The sequence below is a fragment of the Helicoverpa armigera genome, chromosome 1, assembly GCF_030705265.1.
Source record: "Helicoverpa armigera isolate CAAS_96S chromosome 1, ASM3070526v1, whole genome shotgun sequence".
NCBI classification, from domain to species: domain Eukaryota; kingdom Metazoa; phylum Arthropoda; class Insecta; order Lepidoptera; family Noctuidae; genus Helicoverpa; species Helicoverpa armigera.
The window spans coordinates 16,841,564-16,857,544 of NC_087120.1; the positions used below are offsets into that span (position 1 = coordinate 16,841,564).

Genomic DNA, 15,981 nt, shown 5'->3' on the forward strand with positions numbered 1-15,981 from the left:
TATTCATTATCACTAGTAAACATACAAGTCATTGATTCGAAGCTAGATTACTGTAAATACGATAAACACCTAATAAGTTACATCACGTTGATGAAAGGATCGTCGTGTCACCGGATGACTCTATGCTGCCCTACTGGCTCTGCACCTATGAAATGTATCAGTGACTTACCTAAGCATGCAATACTTTCTAAGTCCGTTCATTCTATACATCCGTCGTTCACTTGTTTAATCCAGTCTTCTTCGATTCCTACTTAACTAAGCAAAACTCGTTTGTTCGCCAATTACAAGCATTCGTATAGTCAAGGGTTGGGTATCGTGCGCGGATACACTACGAACTTTACTCATTACATGTACAATATGATACAGTGTACGTCACGAGGAGGCGTGCCTCGGTTTGCCGACATCAAAAATATAAATGTGTTCCCCCGTGCATGTGTGCGCTGAGTATATCAAGAGTTGAGTAGTATTTGAGATTATTCGTTGAGTAACCCTCGATAACATTGTACACAGACGGCGCGTGTGACCGGCGACAGCCAGTGTTCATCGCGCTCACCTCTAACCACACGTTTACATCTTAATCTATTGAATGCACTAAGAACTAGACGTCGACACTGGAATCTCGGCAGTGATCACTAAATGCAATTGTATAATGGCAGTATGTTATTGCTAGGTGTGTGCGGTGCAAGGCATGCGAGACGCTGGTCTCGCGTCGTCCCCATAGCAGCCAGAGGAACCTACACCTACGTCATGGCTTTTGGAAATGCTAGAAACATTGTGTGTACCACTGTAACACGACGTTTGGCTAGTGCAACAACCATAGTACACGCTACGATGTCTCTTGGCATCCATGCCTAAGCATAGCAACATCACCTGCACGTTACTCATTAGTGAACATGTTCAGGTGTTTAGCGATAGGACGTAGGTGTGGCTTGCTCGTGCCTCGTGCCCTAGGGACGGGGTCGTTGGATAGTGACAATATAATCATCTTCATGTCGATGAGAGATTTCAGTGATCGTGTCGCCACGACCACTGTGCAATAATTCATTTATTATTGCTACTTTTTAAAAATAACGTACCTATATTAAAGTTAAAAAATATCTAAATTAATATATCTAAATATCAATTCCAGTGTTTGTTTAACCTAACATGGACAACATATTTGCTAGTGAACGCGGCGCGCTGGCATCATTCGCCATCCCTTCAATATGTAATATGATGACATTGATCAGCTCACTACGCATGATATTGTATAATTAGCCGCGCAGCACAGTGCGAGTGCTGGCCCAGTGCCCCCGCGCCCCGCGCTCTCGCCGCACACAGTATCTCACTAATTTGTCTATCACAACTGTCATACACACTGTACCTATTTTATGAAATTCTACTTCCGGATTACTAGCACTTGTTAACCCAAGATTTCGATAAGTTAAAATTCATTAATTATGTATGTTATAAAGATTGCCGACATGTCCGGACAGTCCGTTTTTTAATTCGAGATAGTAATGAAATTCTGTAAAGAATTATGATCAATAAAAACAACGAACAAAAACCCAAACACAACCGATAGCTTTGGCTTTGTCTGACTATAACTTTTGATGACAATTCTTAGTTTTTAGTATATTCGTCAATATTGATGACTTAAGTTAAAATTTTAAAAAATAATGTCAATTTATTATTCCGAATTATAAAACGGAATGACTCGGCTTTTTAAGATAATTCTGTCGATAGCTATATTTTTTCTAAGCATTTTTGTATGTACAGTTGAAGGGCGTTTCCACGCTAGCAGATTTTGGCGCGCGTCTAAACTTGGTTTGGCTTGTGTAAAGCACAAACCTCTTGCTAAGATCTCGTACACTTGCATATTAGCTAGTTTGAAAGCGCTCCTCGGTAATACATTAGTGGTTATATGGTGGAGTCGTATACAGTAATGCAGTTAGTACAATGTTAGTAGAAGCGGTCCGGTAGGGCGGCGGCGGCGGTGCGGCGCGGTGCGGCGGCGGCGCGGCTACTTACGCGGCGGGGTCGCGCGGCGGCTCGCGCGTCAGCTGCTCGCGCAGGTAGGCGCCGGGGTTCTCGAGCGCGGCGCCGAAGTTCTTCTGCAGCGTGAGGATGCTGGTGAGCGTGGTCAGCCAGTGCGCGCGCGTGCCCTCCGACGGCCGGCACAGGAACGCCAGCTTGGGCTTGCTGGGCCCGTCCGTGCGCACGATGAACCCGCTCTGACTCTCCACCTCCTCCAACTCCATCTTGTTCACCTAAAATTTCATTCAAATTAATTATTATTGACTTGTACTGTTGTAACAATCATCATCATCATCTCAGCCATAGGACGTCCACTGCTGAACATAGATCCTCCCCCTTAGATCTCCACAGATACCTGTTGGAGGCGACCCGCATCCAGCGTCTTCCGGCGACCTTCACAAGGTCGTCTGTCCACCTTGCTGGTGGACGTCCTACGCTGCGCTTGCTAGTCCGTGGTCTCCACTCCAGCACTTTTCGACCCCATCGGCCATCCGCTCTGCGAGCAATATGGCCTGCCCATTGCCACTTCAACTTGCTAATCCGGTGGGCTATATCGGTGACTTTAGTTCGTCTACGGATCTCCTCATTTCGGATTCGATCACGTAGAGAAACCCCGAGCATAGACCTCTCCCTAGCTCGTTGAGCGACTTTGAGCTTTGAGATGAGGCCGATAGTGAGAGACCACGTTTCGGTGCCGTAAGTCATCACTGGTAACACACATTGATTGAAGACTTTCGTCTTGAGGCACTGAGGTATCATCATCATCCTCCTGCCCTTATCCCAATTTTATTTGGGGTCGGCGCAGCATGTTTTCTTCTTCCATACTCTTCTATCTGCCGTCATCTCACAAGTAACATTCTTTCTTACCATATCTACTTTCACACAATCCATCCATCGTTTCTTTGGTCTTCCTCTTCCACTTGAGGCACTGAGGTATGTCGGACGAAAAGATATTGCGTAGTTTCCCGAACGCTGCCCAGCCGAGTTGGATTCGGCGGTTGACCTCTTTCTCGAAGTTGGACCTACCTAATTGGACTACTTGTCCTAGGTAGATATATGAGTCAACAACTTCGAGTACCGAGTTTCCAACAGAGACTGGGGTGGGCTCAACATGGACATTTGACATAATTTTCGTCTTATCCATGTTCATTTTCAGGCCCACCCTTTGTGAAACTCGGTCGAGGCATTCGAGCATCATACTGAGTTCCTCCATCGACTTTGCCATGACTACGATGTCGTCGGCAAACCGAAGGTGAGTGATGTATTCGCCGTTGATGTTGATGCCAAGTCCTTGCCATTCCAGGAGCTTGAAGGCGTCTTCCATTGCGGCGGTAAACAGTTTCGGGGAGATAACGTCCCCCTGTCTTACGCCTCTTCTCAATGGAATCGGCTTCGTGCTATGACATGGTGGCGTTATTATACAAACACTTCAACACCTCGATGTACCGATTGTCAATACGGCATCGTTGGAGTGACTCAAGTACCGCCCATGTTTCCACCGAATCGAAGGCTTTCTCATAGTCCACAAACGCTAAGCATAATGGCAAGTTATACTGTTGTAACAATAATTCAGTCTAAATGTTGACCATGACTACATTCATACGTTAGGACTGTCACAATTAGAATAGAGTACAAAGTAGAAACTCTTTATATATTCATTACATTTCTTTGAATATCTATTCATGAAATGTTTAGGCAGTATGTGCAGGCAGCTCTAAGTAATCGAACAGAGATGCTGATACCAATCAAAGTGGTAGATTTTTCGAGAGTCTCAAGACTGTTTTCGGTCCACGAACTTTGAAGACGGCTCCATTGTACAATAAGGAGAGAACTCAACGTCTCACTGACCAGAAAGATATTCTAGCTCGCTGGGCAGAACATTTCAACGACGTTCTGAATCCCAGTAGTCAGACCGCCGACCTGTTGTACATGGAGTCTATTGAAAGTCTACCGACTGCTGAAGATCTAGCAGAACCACCAACCTTTGTAGAATTTGTTGCTGCGCTACGGAGAATGAAGAACGCTAAGACACCTGGGATAGATAGCCTACCGTCTGAGCTGTACAAGTATGGCGGCAAACACATTAACAACAGGTTATATGATCTCATCTCGCTAATATGGGAGTGCGAAGTCGTCCCGCAAGAGTGGAGAGATGCCTCCATTTGTAAATTGTACAAAGGTAAAGGTGACATAGCCGATTGCAGTTCGTACAGAGGCATTTCCCTTCTCTCAGCGGCTGGGAAGATTTTAGCCCACGTCATTAACATCCGTCTATCCCGACACGCGGAAACTATCCTCCCGGAAACCCAATGTGGATTTCGTCCGGGGAGAGGTACGGTAGATGCCATATTTGTTGTAAAGCAAATTCAGGAAAAAAGCCTGGAGCAACATCGTCCTCTACATGTGCTTTGTCGACCTAGAAAAGCTTTCGACAGAGTGCCGCGCGAAGCCTTGTGGATTGTGCTCAAGAAAGCCGGCTGTCCTGAAAAGTTAATCAACTTGATACGCCAATTCCATAACAACATGATGGCAAGAGTTCGGCATGGAAATGACTTTTCAGACGAATTCTCAGTAACTAGCGGCGTAAAACAGGGCTGTGTCCTGGCTCCTACTTTGTTCTCCTTGTACTTTGCCTCTGTGATGCGTGATGCTGCAAGAACCTGCAATGGGCAAATAAGCATCAATTCCAGAACGGATAAGAGCATTTTTGATCTCTCCCGCCTTAGATCTAAGCGTCAGGTAACCAAACTTCCAATCTTGGATATCCTGTACGCTGACGATGTTGCTCTCATGGCCGATTCTATTGAATCCCTCCAAAGTTTTGTGACCTCTCTAAGTAATTCATGCCGCAGATTTGGCCTGGTTATAAGCACCAGCAAGACTCAAATCTTGAAACAACCACCCAGAGGAAGCCATGCTGATCCTTCCAATGTCACTTTGGAAGGCACTGCGCTGGAGGAAGTTTCGAATTTTAAGTACTTGGGTACTCGTATTCGAGATGATAACACCTTGGCATCGGAATTACCAGCTCGGATAGCAGGTGCGGCGGCAGCCTTTGGGAAACTTAAGGCACGTGTTTGGAACTCACACGATCTTAAGCTGCAAACTAAGATTTTAGTCTACAAAGCTATCGTCTTGCCCACTTTACTGTATGCCGCGGAGACTTGGTGCTGCTATAAGGCAGATATCAAGCGATTAGACACCTTCCATCTCAGATGTCTTAGATCTATTCTACGCGTCAAGTGGCAAGACCGTGTTCCAAACACGGAAGTGTTACGTCGTGCTGGTTTGTCCGGGATAGAGGCACTCATCATGAAACACCAGCTGAGATGGTGTGGGCACGTCTTGCGAATGGATGACAGCAGGATGCCAAAAGCCGTTTTCTATTCCGAGCTTTCTAGCGGGAAACGAAAAAAGGGTGGGCAATATCTGCGTTACAAAGACGTGCTTAAACGCAATCTTGTGGCTTGTGACATTCCACCAGATAGTTGGGAGGAGCGCGCTCGCGTTAGACCGGAATGGCGTCATACTGTTCACAAAAATGTGGATTTGTACGAGAACATGCGTTTACAAGATCTAGACGCCAAACGCCAAATACGGAAGACCCGACCAAAGCCCTCCTACAACTACACAGTTAATTCTGATGGTCAGTTATTTTGTGTGCCATGTAGCCGGACCTTTAGGTCGAAGTTCGGTTTTGCTAGCCACATTAGAGCCTATCATAACAACGACCCGGGTTAGACATTTAGGAGTCGCCGTCGCCGGATACGGCTTGGACGACATGATGACTAGAATAAGAGAGATGTGTGGTGAGCAGACCTGAATGTGCGCTTTGTAGTTGTATGCGGGACTGCTGTACTGGCTCTTCTTGCCGACGGGCTCGCTGAAGATGACGCACTGCTCGAAGAGGAACACCTGCAGCTCCTTGCCCTTGTCGGAGCCGCCCGACACGTCCGCCACGCTCATCAGCTCCTGGATCAGCAGCTTGCCCTGGGCAGTGATGTTGCCCTGGAACACGCAACACACCCTGCGTTAGCCGATGATGCCACGCTCATCTCCACGCGCAGCGACCAATGTGCTCACACTCATCTACTGAACATGATTGTTCTTTCTGTTATAGCCACACTGGACACTATAAACAGTAAGTTAAACACTGACGAGTGTACTACGTATCATATCAACCTATAGCCCAGGCCGACTAGACATAGGCCTCCCATAAAGATCTGAATGTTTGTTTAAACAATTAATCTAAATAATAACAATCGCTGCAAAGTTCAGTAACCTTTATAAGATCGCAGTGCTAATTATCTACTTATACAGTAACAAATACGCAGATGCATTGCAATGCTAGATTCGCTTTGCGCTAACGGCAAAAAATAATCGCATTTGCAGAGAAGGTATCAAATAGCATATAATGTTATGTGTTGGGCGATGCCTACCGCGAATCCTTGCAGGCGGCCGACGTCCATCATGTTGTTGGCGTTCTTGGGGATGATGTCGGTGCACTCGACGGCGTCGCGCAGGGACGCCAGCACGTGCGGCGGCGCGTTCGCGTGCTCCGAGTACGAGAGGATCTTCTTCACCAGCAGGTGGTACTTCTGGATGCGCTGGATCGGCTTGATCAGCAGGTCCCCCAGCTGCAACACCACGCTCGGGGTTAACGACCGCGCTCTCGCCCCAGCGGCGCACGCATGCAACCACACTAAGCGACGACATTCCGCTCATAGCGTATTGCCTGTGTCATGTGCGTGTGTCATTGGTGACAAAATAAACGTAACGACCCCCCAACATAAACAGTAAATGAGTGGTGGCGTGAGTGTGACAGTGGCGCGGCAAGCGACTCATGCAAGCAGTTACCTGTGTACCATCGAGAGCGGCACTAGTGCATGAAAGGGACATACGAGTAGCACGCACACTTCACATGGTGAACGCTAACTTCATGAGCGGTACATAGTGTGGGGCCTGGCTACATCGCATGTCCGACTGTCCGCGTCGGTGCAACTGGCATCAACGTGAACAGTACGTAGATATGAACGATATGAATAAAGCAGAGCTGGTAACAACAGATTCATGTGAAGAGAAAATTTTGATTTTTTAACTGTGATTTTTTTATTTGATAGTTGTGTCGATGTCCAAAACTGTAGAGGCCAATGAGTCCTGTCGACAGGTGGAAGCAGTAGGGCACGTGTCGATGTGCACCAGCACAGCTCGGAGTTGTATAACAAAGTGGACTAGTACCTGCGCTAGAGACAAGCGAACCCCGGGGAGGGAACACCGTTCCCTGAGGCGGACCTACAATCAAGCACGTGTCACGCCAGTTGTGGATGTCACGCTACACTAGCTAGTTGCAATATGGGATTATTGCTTTATGTGATAAGCCATGATTGATCAGGGCAACAACTATAAAATCCTTTATTCTATACCTATCAACTTACTCGTAGCTACATACTGATATACTGTCCGCGACATACCGACATGGCAAATTTTAATGGACCATACATCGATAAGTATTGTTATTGCCACTCAATATACTAAGTCTCGATATAATTCAATATGATGACTATTTTGGTCGCAATTCCCTTAAGAAAGAAAATATTATTGTATGAACTACAACAAATATCAAAGGAACTCATGCTATCGTCCCTGCAAGCGTATCTCAGCGTCACAAGTTTAGCAACATTTTCCATGCCTATATCTCTTTTCCAGTACCCATCAATTCTCTCCTTTTTTAATTCGACATTTTCCTAACCCAGGACGTAGGTAAGTATTGTTGAGTATCGCATCGCGTTGATTAGCTCACACAACACACGGAGTGAGACTAGGACTACGTGGCGAACCTACACGGAAAAGGGGTTATCCCCTCCCCCTCTTACCACGGCCTAATTACCACGTCGATCTGTCGCTAACAGTTCTTGACATTCACATTTTAACATTAGGAATTTTAAAGCTGTTAGGGAAAACATAAAACTGCGATGAGCGGTCGCGTCCTAGAGATGCACAAGACAATTTCAACAACTTACAAATTGATGATTATCTCAAACTGGTTGATATTACTGAAGGATAATCCTTTAGCGCACAACGTCATTCGCAGCTTCACGACAATCCCGTAGCCCTTATGTGCTCATTCACTCTATGCATAGTGCATTTCGTATGTGATTTGATTATGATACATGCGATGATTTCTGTTATTTGCAGTAGTTTATATGATTTGATGATTACATGACTTCTCTCAGTTAGTATACAATACTAGGTGTACAGACAGATGCACGGCTACAGTAGTAGTAGAGTTTGGCGCGGGGGGCGAGGGCGACGCACCTGCAGCTTCTGGCCGAGCTTGACGCGCAGCTCCTGGAAGTAGGCGTCGTGCTCCGACACGATGTACTCGGACACGGGCTTGTTGCGGCAGTACGCCTCGTACAGGAACATGCGCTTCTCCAGGAAGCGCCGGAACAGCGGGCCCAGCAGCTCCGGCTCCGCCACGCACAGGTGCAGCTCCCTGACAAACTTACTGCGCACAACAAAACAACATCATGTATACACGTCCCACCTCACTACCGCGCCACCAATCAAACAAATACATCTTACATCTTATAGCATATCATATAATATCTTATATCTTGTATCAACAACAACTATTATTCATTTACTAACCAAGAGGACTGTATCCATACAATGCAAAGCATCCAACAAATGTTTTGAGAAAAATATAGTTTCAGCAATTTTAAACATTATATTTAAACATATGATTAGCGTTCATGTTTACACAATGAGTAGGTAAAACTTCACGAACGCGATAAATTGATATCTAATCAGTAAGTGGATACTCAATAGGTACAACGAAAGAAAATGGCTGAACGTGTTAATCCTACGACTCTGATGAACTATAAAGTTTTTTTCCTGAAATAAAAACAATCGCACAGCGCGGCAGCACATTCGTTCGCACAAATAACACATTGAAGACAGGCAGACAGTGTGATCTAGCAACAGTCTATTATAATCTGTCATAACAGTTAACGTAGCAAGCCTTCTGGTCGTCAACACCGATGCCGTTAATGTTGTTACAAGGTATATGTATATACATGTATTTAATTGTCCATTGTCTGTTTCACTGTATGGTAGTAGCAGTTTCCGAATGTTAAAACGAGTGTACAAAACATAATAGGTACTCACTCTCGGTGCCACTCATAAATGGCCTCGATGTTTCCGAAGATCATGCGGTGCCTGCGGTCCCGCAGCCCCTCGGGCAGGCCCGGCTCGGCGTTCGGGTCCTGCGCCACAACATTCAATTAATTGCATCGTACACTCGCAATAACAACCACCTATGTTGAGTGTTTTCCGATGCAACCCTTTTCAATGAAAATCTATGCGGAAATTACCATGAACATAAGTTGCATCGAGCTATTTTATTTTATAGTAATAGGGTTGCTTTGATTTTTATAGTAATAGGGTTGAAGAAGTCGTGGTGGCCTAGTGGGTAAAGAGCCTCTCGACTATGAGGGCGTGGGTTCGATTCCAGGTCAGGTAAGTACCAATGTAACTTTTCTAAGTTTCTATGTATTTTCTAAGTATTCATTTAACATCCTTGGCAGTCGTTACGGGTAGTCAGAAACCAGTAAGTCCTCAGTAAGGCTCGCTGATGGTGGCGTACCTGGACGTGGCGCATGTAGCCCTCGCAGACGAGGCGCAGGTCGGAGACGTAGATCTCCTCGGTGTCGACGAGCTCGCGCAGCACGTACTCGCGCTTCTTGAGCGTCGCCTCGCAGGAGTCGGGCCCCGGCGTGGCCGGGCTGTCCGAGTCGTCCGCGTCGCCCGCCCGCCCGGAGGACGAGGCGACGCCATGTTGTTCCTGCACACCGACACCACACATCATCCCCTACATTCTAAATTGCTATCAAACATTCATTTGAGTCTAAACAACACTAAAACTCTTACAAAATGCCAACAAGTTCCAGTGGAAACCATACAGGGCTACACTCGAAATTGTTAATTTGATTACTCATAAGAGCTTAATTTGATGCTCAATAATTAAACTTAATTGAGGCGGCTATCCATCGGATAAATAACTTCATGCAAGATACCACAAAAATAACTCAACCAACATAAAAACATGCGTAAGCTATTTTCGACTAATATACCGAAATAAAAATAAGCTGCAAATTTCAACACACGACTCTTCTAATGCACAATAATCTGTTGGTTTAAAACCACAATGCTTTCAGGAATACCACGAACTTGTCACAGATGTCTATTGACAACGTGGCCCATTAACGTTTTCTATAAACAATAATGATATCAATTTATAATCACATCAAGTATATGTTTATGCGACGCCGATATTTTTTACCTGACGAGGTACTGTGAGAAGAAAGTCAACGGTCACAGTCTCTTTTAAAGTCCAATCAAGTTAAAAAGCCTGCTCATAGGCTCATGTCTGATGTGAACTGTAGTGTTTCACCCGATATTGTTCGAAGCAGTTTAATCGCTCTGCATAATCTGTTTTTATAACAAATGTGACGTTGGACGAATGAAAACCTTATTCACGAAAACGTTCGGAAAGAGGCTCCAGAGCCACGAAGCAATTATATGATTAGTTCGAGCTTTAACGTGGCTTGCTTTGACAACGAACTGGTCAATAGGATCGTAAAGTTCCACCATCATGTAAGGAACTTCGTGCCTCAGGAGCTCTATTTCCTTATGTCACTTTAACTTTATTCAATTGAACTGAAAGCAAGTTGAAAACGTCGCGCTTAGCATCTACAAAAAAAAAACTTGTGCCTTGTTCAACGGCGATTATACTAACAAAGTCAACAGTGCAGGTAGTGTGAAAAACAATGGAAAACCAAGCATGCACACAACATGCATTGATATGGAGCCAAACCATTTTTTCTTTGACAATTTGAACGATCTCGTCTATATCGGCCGCTCCTCCGTTACTGTCCATAGCATCCATAGCCAAAGAGTTCTGAAAATGTTCACCAGTATACAGGGTGCGTTCGAATAGCTGATACCCGAGGGCAATGGATCGAGTGGGGGACAGGGCGGTACTCACGCGCGCTGCCGGCGCTGACGTCACCGCTGCCGGCGCCGGCGCCTGCTGCAGCACCGCTTGCGGGTTCTGCACAACAACATCACACTCTCTACTAGTTTGCTATATCTTTGCACAACAGATATTTACTCTTACATGTGTATATTTGCAGTTTGTTTTAAGTGTTACTTACTGTCAGCTAGTGTTTTGTTTAATAACAAACATATTTTGTTATGATATTCCTATTGTTTTATTTGACTTTACCATCAACTATATTTTTATAACGTTTAACTTCTATGATATATGCGCCAGGTTGAATGCTAATGAAGAAGGAAAACAAACCATTTTTATAGACTAAACAAGATCTAATTTTGATGGGCGTTACGTCACCCATTATATCGGTAAATAAACCGCATATTTGGTTAAAGATGTCGAATAAAAATAACAACACGGTCAAGTGCGATTCGGATACGAGTACAAAAATTTATACTTTGAAACAAGAAAAAACATTATGATGTTATTTTCAAATTTTCTTCCGACCACGACAGATCGAAGACTGCAGTTTGAGATTTATTTTATCTAAATCCAAAGTCAGTTTAATTTTATTTATTTATTCATTCTGGATTCATTGATTCATAAAGATTACAATATGAACTACTCAACTGTATTATTAGTATGGAAATGGTTAATAATAACATTCATAAACCATGTCGGATGGTAAATAAAAAAGTACGTATGTATGGATGAAATGAAGATACGCGTTGGTTGCGGTGCGTGCGTGCCTAAGCTCCAGTCTCGCGCAGTAAACATGTCCATGTAACAACAAACGCGCCGCGTGTGGGGAGCACAAGCGGCGCCGGGGCTCGCCTGTGTACTGCCCGCGGACATAAGGCCTCAGCTCACTGACACGACGCGACCACAACACGCACAAAAGAACATTCATACAAACAAACATCGGCTTTCAGGTATTGCTTTATGTATGTACTTTACTTTGCTACCATCATTTGGAAGGCAGCTGCGTTCCCACGAGCTAACCGTAGTCAGAATGTTCGCTAGTGGATTCGTTAAAGTGAGCCATGACCCGTATTTGCCCACCACATATTCACCCTTTCTACCCGATCACTGCACCGAATAACGGCAAATAGCGAGCTTTGGGATACTATCCTGTAAATCTGTGAGAATTACGAAACACAGAGAGGGCTTTAGTGCGCCTATTGCTAAATGTTCACTAAAATACATTAGCGGCACTCCAAAACAACATGTATCTACATATATAATGTTGTTTTGCTTGAAAACTTTAATGTTCAGTTTGTTTGTAAAAGCCAAGAGGGCTGTCCCTGTGCCTATGCGACTTGAACGGCAACAAGTTCAGGATTAAGGTCAAAGTGGCCCTTCAGCGAATAATGAGAGGTTTTCCGGAGGCTTTTGTAGTGGTTAGGGGCTGACCTGAATGGGCTTCATGGGCGGCGGCAGCTCGACGTCGGCCGCCTCATCCTCGGCCTCGTCGAGCGCGCCGGGCGCCGTCTTGCCCACCTCGTGCTCGTCTGCGCGCCCGTTATCGCCCACGCCGCCGTACGGGAGCTGCATACACAATAAATATCAATTCAATTCAATCATCATCATTCATATCAATTCAAGATTTTTTTTGTCTGAAATATGTGTGTGAATTATTATATTATATATATTATATATATATATATTATATATATATATATATTAATACAACAAAAGTATTGAACAATTAAAAGTCATAAGTAAAAGCCAACCTTGAGTTTCTTGTCGGATAATGTTTTCTTGAGCGGCACAGGTTTGTCTGTAGTGGCGGGTGACTGCGCTCCACTCGGACCCTTCTCGGTCTTCCCCTGTGACTGTTTGCGGAGCCCCAGCCATCTTTTCCTATTTGACCATAAAAACAACACTCATATCAAACCAAAACAGAAGGATTTGAACAATATCATCACAACCTAAACTGCAAGATATCATTTTAAATCTAAAACTTACATATTAAGTTACACCACTAATAACCAATATACTTAATATTGATTTCATTTGATTATTGACCGGATAAACTGGCGTCTAAATACGTCCTCAGTACGTATATGATCAGCAAAATATGAAATATGTTAGATTAGCTAACATCGTATCCGCTCTATTGACTCATATTTTGTTGCGGAAAATTTAATATCCACCAGTTCATTTATAAGTATTATTTCCCTAACATGAGAAGTCTTTTATGTGTAAAACAAAACTAATTACGACGAAGTTTAATATGCCCATGAGAGCGTTCTCGGATGAACTCACATTTCCGATAAAATATGAAAGAACGTTTAAGTACCACGCAATTGGAGATAATTTAATTACCGATACGTACTCGAAATGATTAAAATCAGTACAGTCTAGTAAGAGGCTTAATTTAAATTGAAATGTTCAATAATATTGCGGTAGGAAAATAGTTGGCTCGTCCTGTTATAGACTAATGGTGAAATGATTGAAATGCGTTCATGAATGGGTATAATATGTAGTTAGGCATGATTGAGGAGTGGGTACGCACACAAGCGCACACTGCTGGAGTTGTGTCGGCGCTGCAGCTGCATCCACTTAGCGCGGCGCTGAGCGTTGCCCACGGCCAGTGCCGGACCACAATCACACATCTATGTAACCCAATACGTAAACCGCATTGCGTGTACTCGATATATCGTGCCTCACTATTCATTATAGTTTTCCTCGTATTTGATTGACACAGTCACTTCTAACTTTGTATTCCTGAAGTGGGATTTTTTTATCTTAACATACTTATGGTTATTGTTTGTCTAACCAAATAACAGAAAACAATATATTGAGTGTGTAATGAATGAACGGATAGTGGAATCTTTGGTACCTTGCAATTGCAGTATTGAGTTCTTTGCGGGATATGTAATATGATGTGTATTTGGATCGCGATCCTCAAAATCTAAGTTATTTAGCCTTCTGATGATTTCGATATATGAAAAAATTCACAAGTTCCATAATCCCCGAATTTACCTCAGTGGGTCACTTGACGCCCAGTCGTTTTCCTTAGGGACAACTAGCCCAGCCATGAAAGTTTGTTTCATTCGAGCGAATCCGGGCCCAACGTCTGACTAAAGGGGACATCTCGCCCTCGGGACAGATTTCATGTGAGCTAGATGTCGCCTAATCCATTTATTCTCTAATATCTTGAACATAATCTTTGCACAGATTTTGTTGTTAAGAACGTCCGACCTTCTTAATCAATTGTCCTCTGCCAAAAGCAAATCAAATGCATTTTGCTATACATACGTACACACGATATGCGTACAAGGGGAGCGCGTGACTTACAAAACTGACATGCAGTTACTGTCTGGCTATACATCACTCTATGTGTCATGTTTATGAGAAACTACACCATAACAGAGGATCTTCTCGTAGCCAACTCTTTTTTAAGCAGGATTTGTAGGTATGGACTAAGTGCACGCGAAGTTTATGTACCGTTAGACATTAATGTCCAAGACTCGCTTACAGAGCATTAGAAGCAAATCTAAGTTTGAAAACATAGGTGTTTGCCAATCGAATCCGCGACCTCATAACTGAGAAGAATTCTACGCAAATTGTACTTTACAAATACATAGCCAAACTCGACTAGGAAAAACCATCCATTGTAAGTCTGGGAATAATACGAATTGCGAAAATGCGAAGCCAAACTTGAATTGCCTTAATAAATTGTTGCTTTTTTCAATAGTATGAGTTTTCCTTTGACGTAAAATCAATTTATATTAAACCGATAAATGAGCTCTTTTTGATCGTCGACAAAAGGCAACGCATTCCCTTAAATACTCGCTACGGAAGTGTTCCTCAGGGGTTACTTGAGGGAAGACGTTGCGGAACAACATCCGCAGCAAAAGCACACATGGTGATCACACCAGACAGCTAGATCCGCAAATAAAACATCATCATTGATAGTAAATTAAAGAGTTGATATTTGATACAGTCAGCGCACGATATTTACCTACGCTTTAAAACATTGGAAGACGCCGTGACAGTAATCACCCACATGAAAATGTTTCACGGTTGCGATTAATGATACTGATACGAAACATGTAACGATAAACTTATTGGGCCTGCTGGTGTCACATATTAAAATTTCGTCAAGTGTTTTGACGTATTATGTGCAGTGTTACTGCGGACCGCTTTCACATCAGCAGAGAGCCAAGGCCTCGGCACCGCATTGTGGGCGCAGTCCGGCGCCACCAGCAGGACATTCCCCAGCAGCGCGCCGTGACCCGCACCGGCTCACATCGCACGAGGATGGCTACACTGGACACTTACTTCACACAAACGACTTGATTCCACATAACTGTAGCGGCGCGCTAACATCACTGCGACACGCTCACTGCTGCGGTCACGTGTGTACTGACTCACATGCAGAACGTGCACAAACACTCTTATCAAGCTGTTCGGAAGGAGTCGATCGGGGACAAGGAGCGGTATCGGCCGAGATACTCGCCGATACTGTTGCAATTGTAATGAGCGCGTAGGGCGGCGCGCCCGGCCGCCGACACCTTAACTACATATCCATCAATTAGGTAATGAACTCATCGGCCCGTCGTCGCTCCTCACTACAAATATTCACCTAGCTACGGCCGCTCTATTGCCCAAATCGATGAAACATATTCATTTACAGCTTTTTACTAAGCTCACAATGATTCTTTCCTTTGCCTACGAATAATCTATTACGATTTTTTATATAGTCTTCTGTTAGGTATATGCAAAATGGACGCAAAATCTTCTAATTTGTCTGTTTACTGGTGAGGCTCACTGAGGCGAGATAAGATAACGAAGGTACATTGTTGAGATTTGATAAGAGTGACATAAGAGTGTTTTTGTATCAGGTAGGTGCTCGAAATAGTACTGAAGTAATGTTGATATGTAATGAAGTGAATGAT

At 44.1% G+C, this 15,981-nt stretch overlaps 1 protein-coding gene across 4 annotated transcripts in view; it reads right to left on the bottom strand.

Annotated features, from left to right (window-relative positions):
- The window catches only part of LOC110372439 (kalirin), a 140,651-nt gene that overhangs the window by 8,862 nt on the left and 115,808 nt on the right, over window positions 1-15,981 (bottom strand). For 2 of the 4 annotated variants that reach the window (XM_049837203.2, XM_049837214.2), the window contains exons 32-41: window positions 12,808-12,937; window positions 12,488-12,622; window positions 11,066-11,131; window positions 10,895-10,978; window positions 9,665-9,862; window positions 9,187-9,284; window positions 8,332-8,524; window positions 6,456-6,653; window positions 5,836-6,024; window positions 2,011-2,249 (exon numbers count right to left, since the gene is read on the bottom strand). In XM_049837203.2, the coding sequence (XP_049693160.2) occupies window positions 2,011-2,249; window positions 5,836-6,024; window positions 6,456-6,653; window positions 8,332-8,524; window positions 9,187-9,284; window positions 9,665-9,862; window positions 10,895-10,978; window positions 11,066-11,131; window positions 12,488-12,622; window positions 12,808-12,937 (1,530 nt within the window). The remainder of the gene's footprint in view (window positions 1-2,010; window positions 2,250-5,835; window positions 6,025-6,455; window positions 6,654-8,331; window positions 8,525-9,186; window positions 9,285-9,664; window positions 9,863-10,894; window positions 10,979-11,065; window positions 11,132-12,487; window positions 12,623-12,807; window positions 12,938-15,981) is intronic. The other 2 variants (XM_049837207.2, XM_049837210.2) reach the window with 2 other exon arrangements.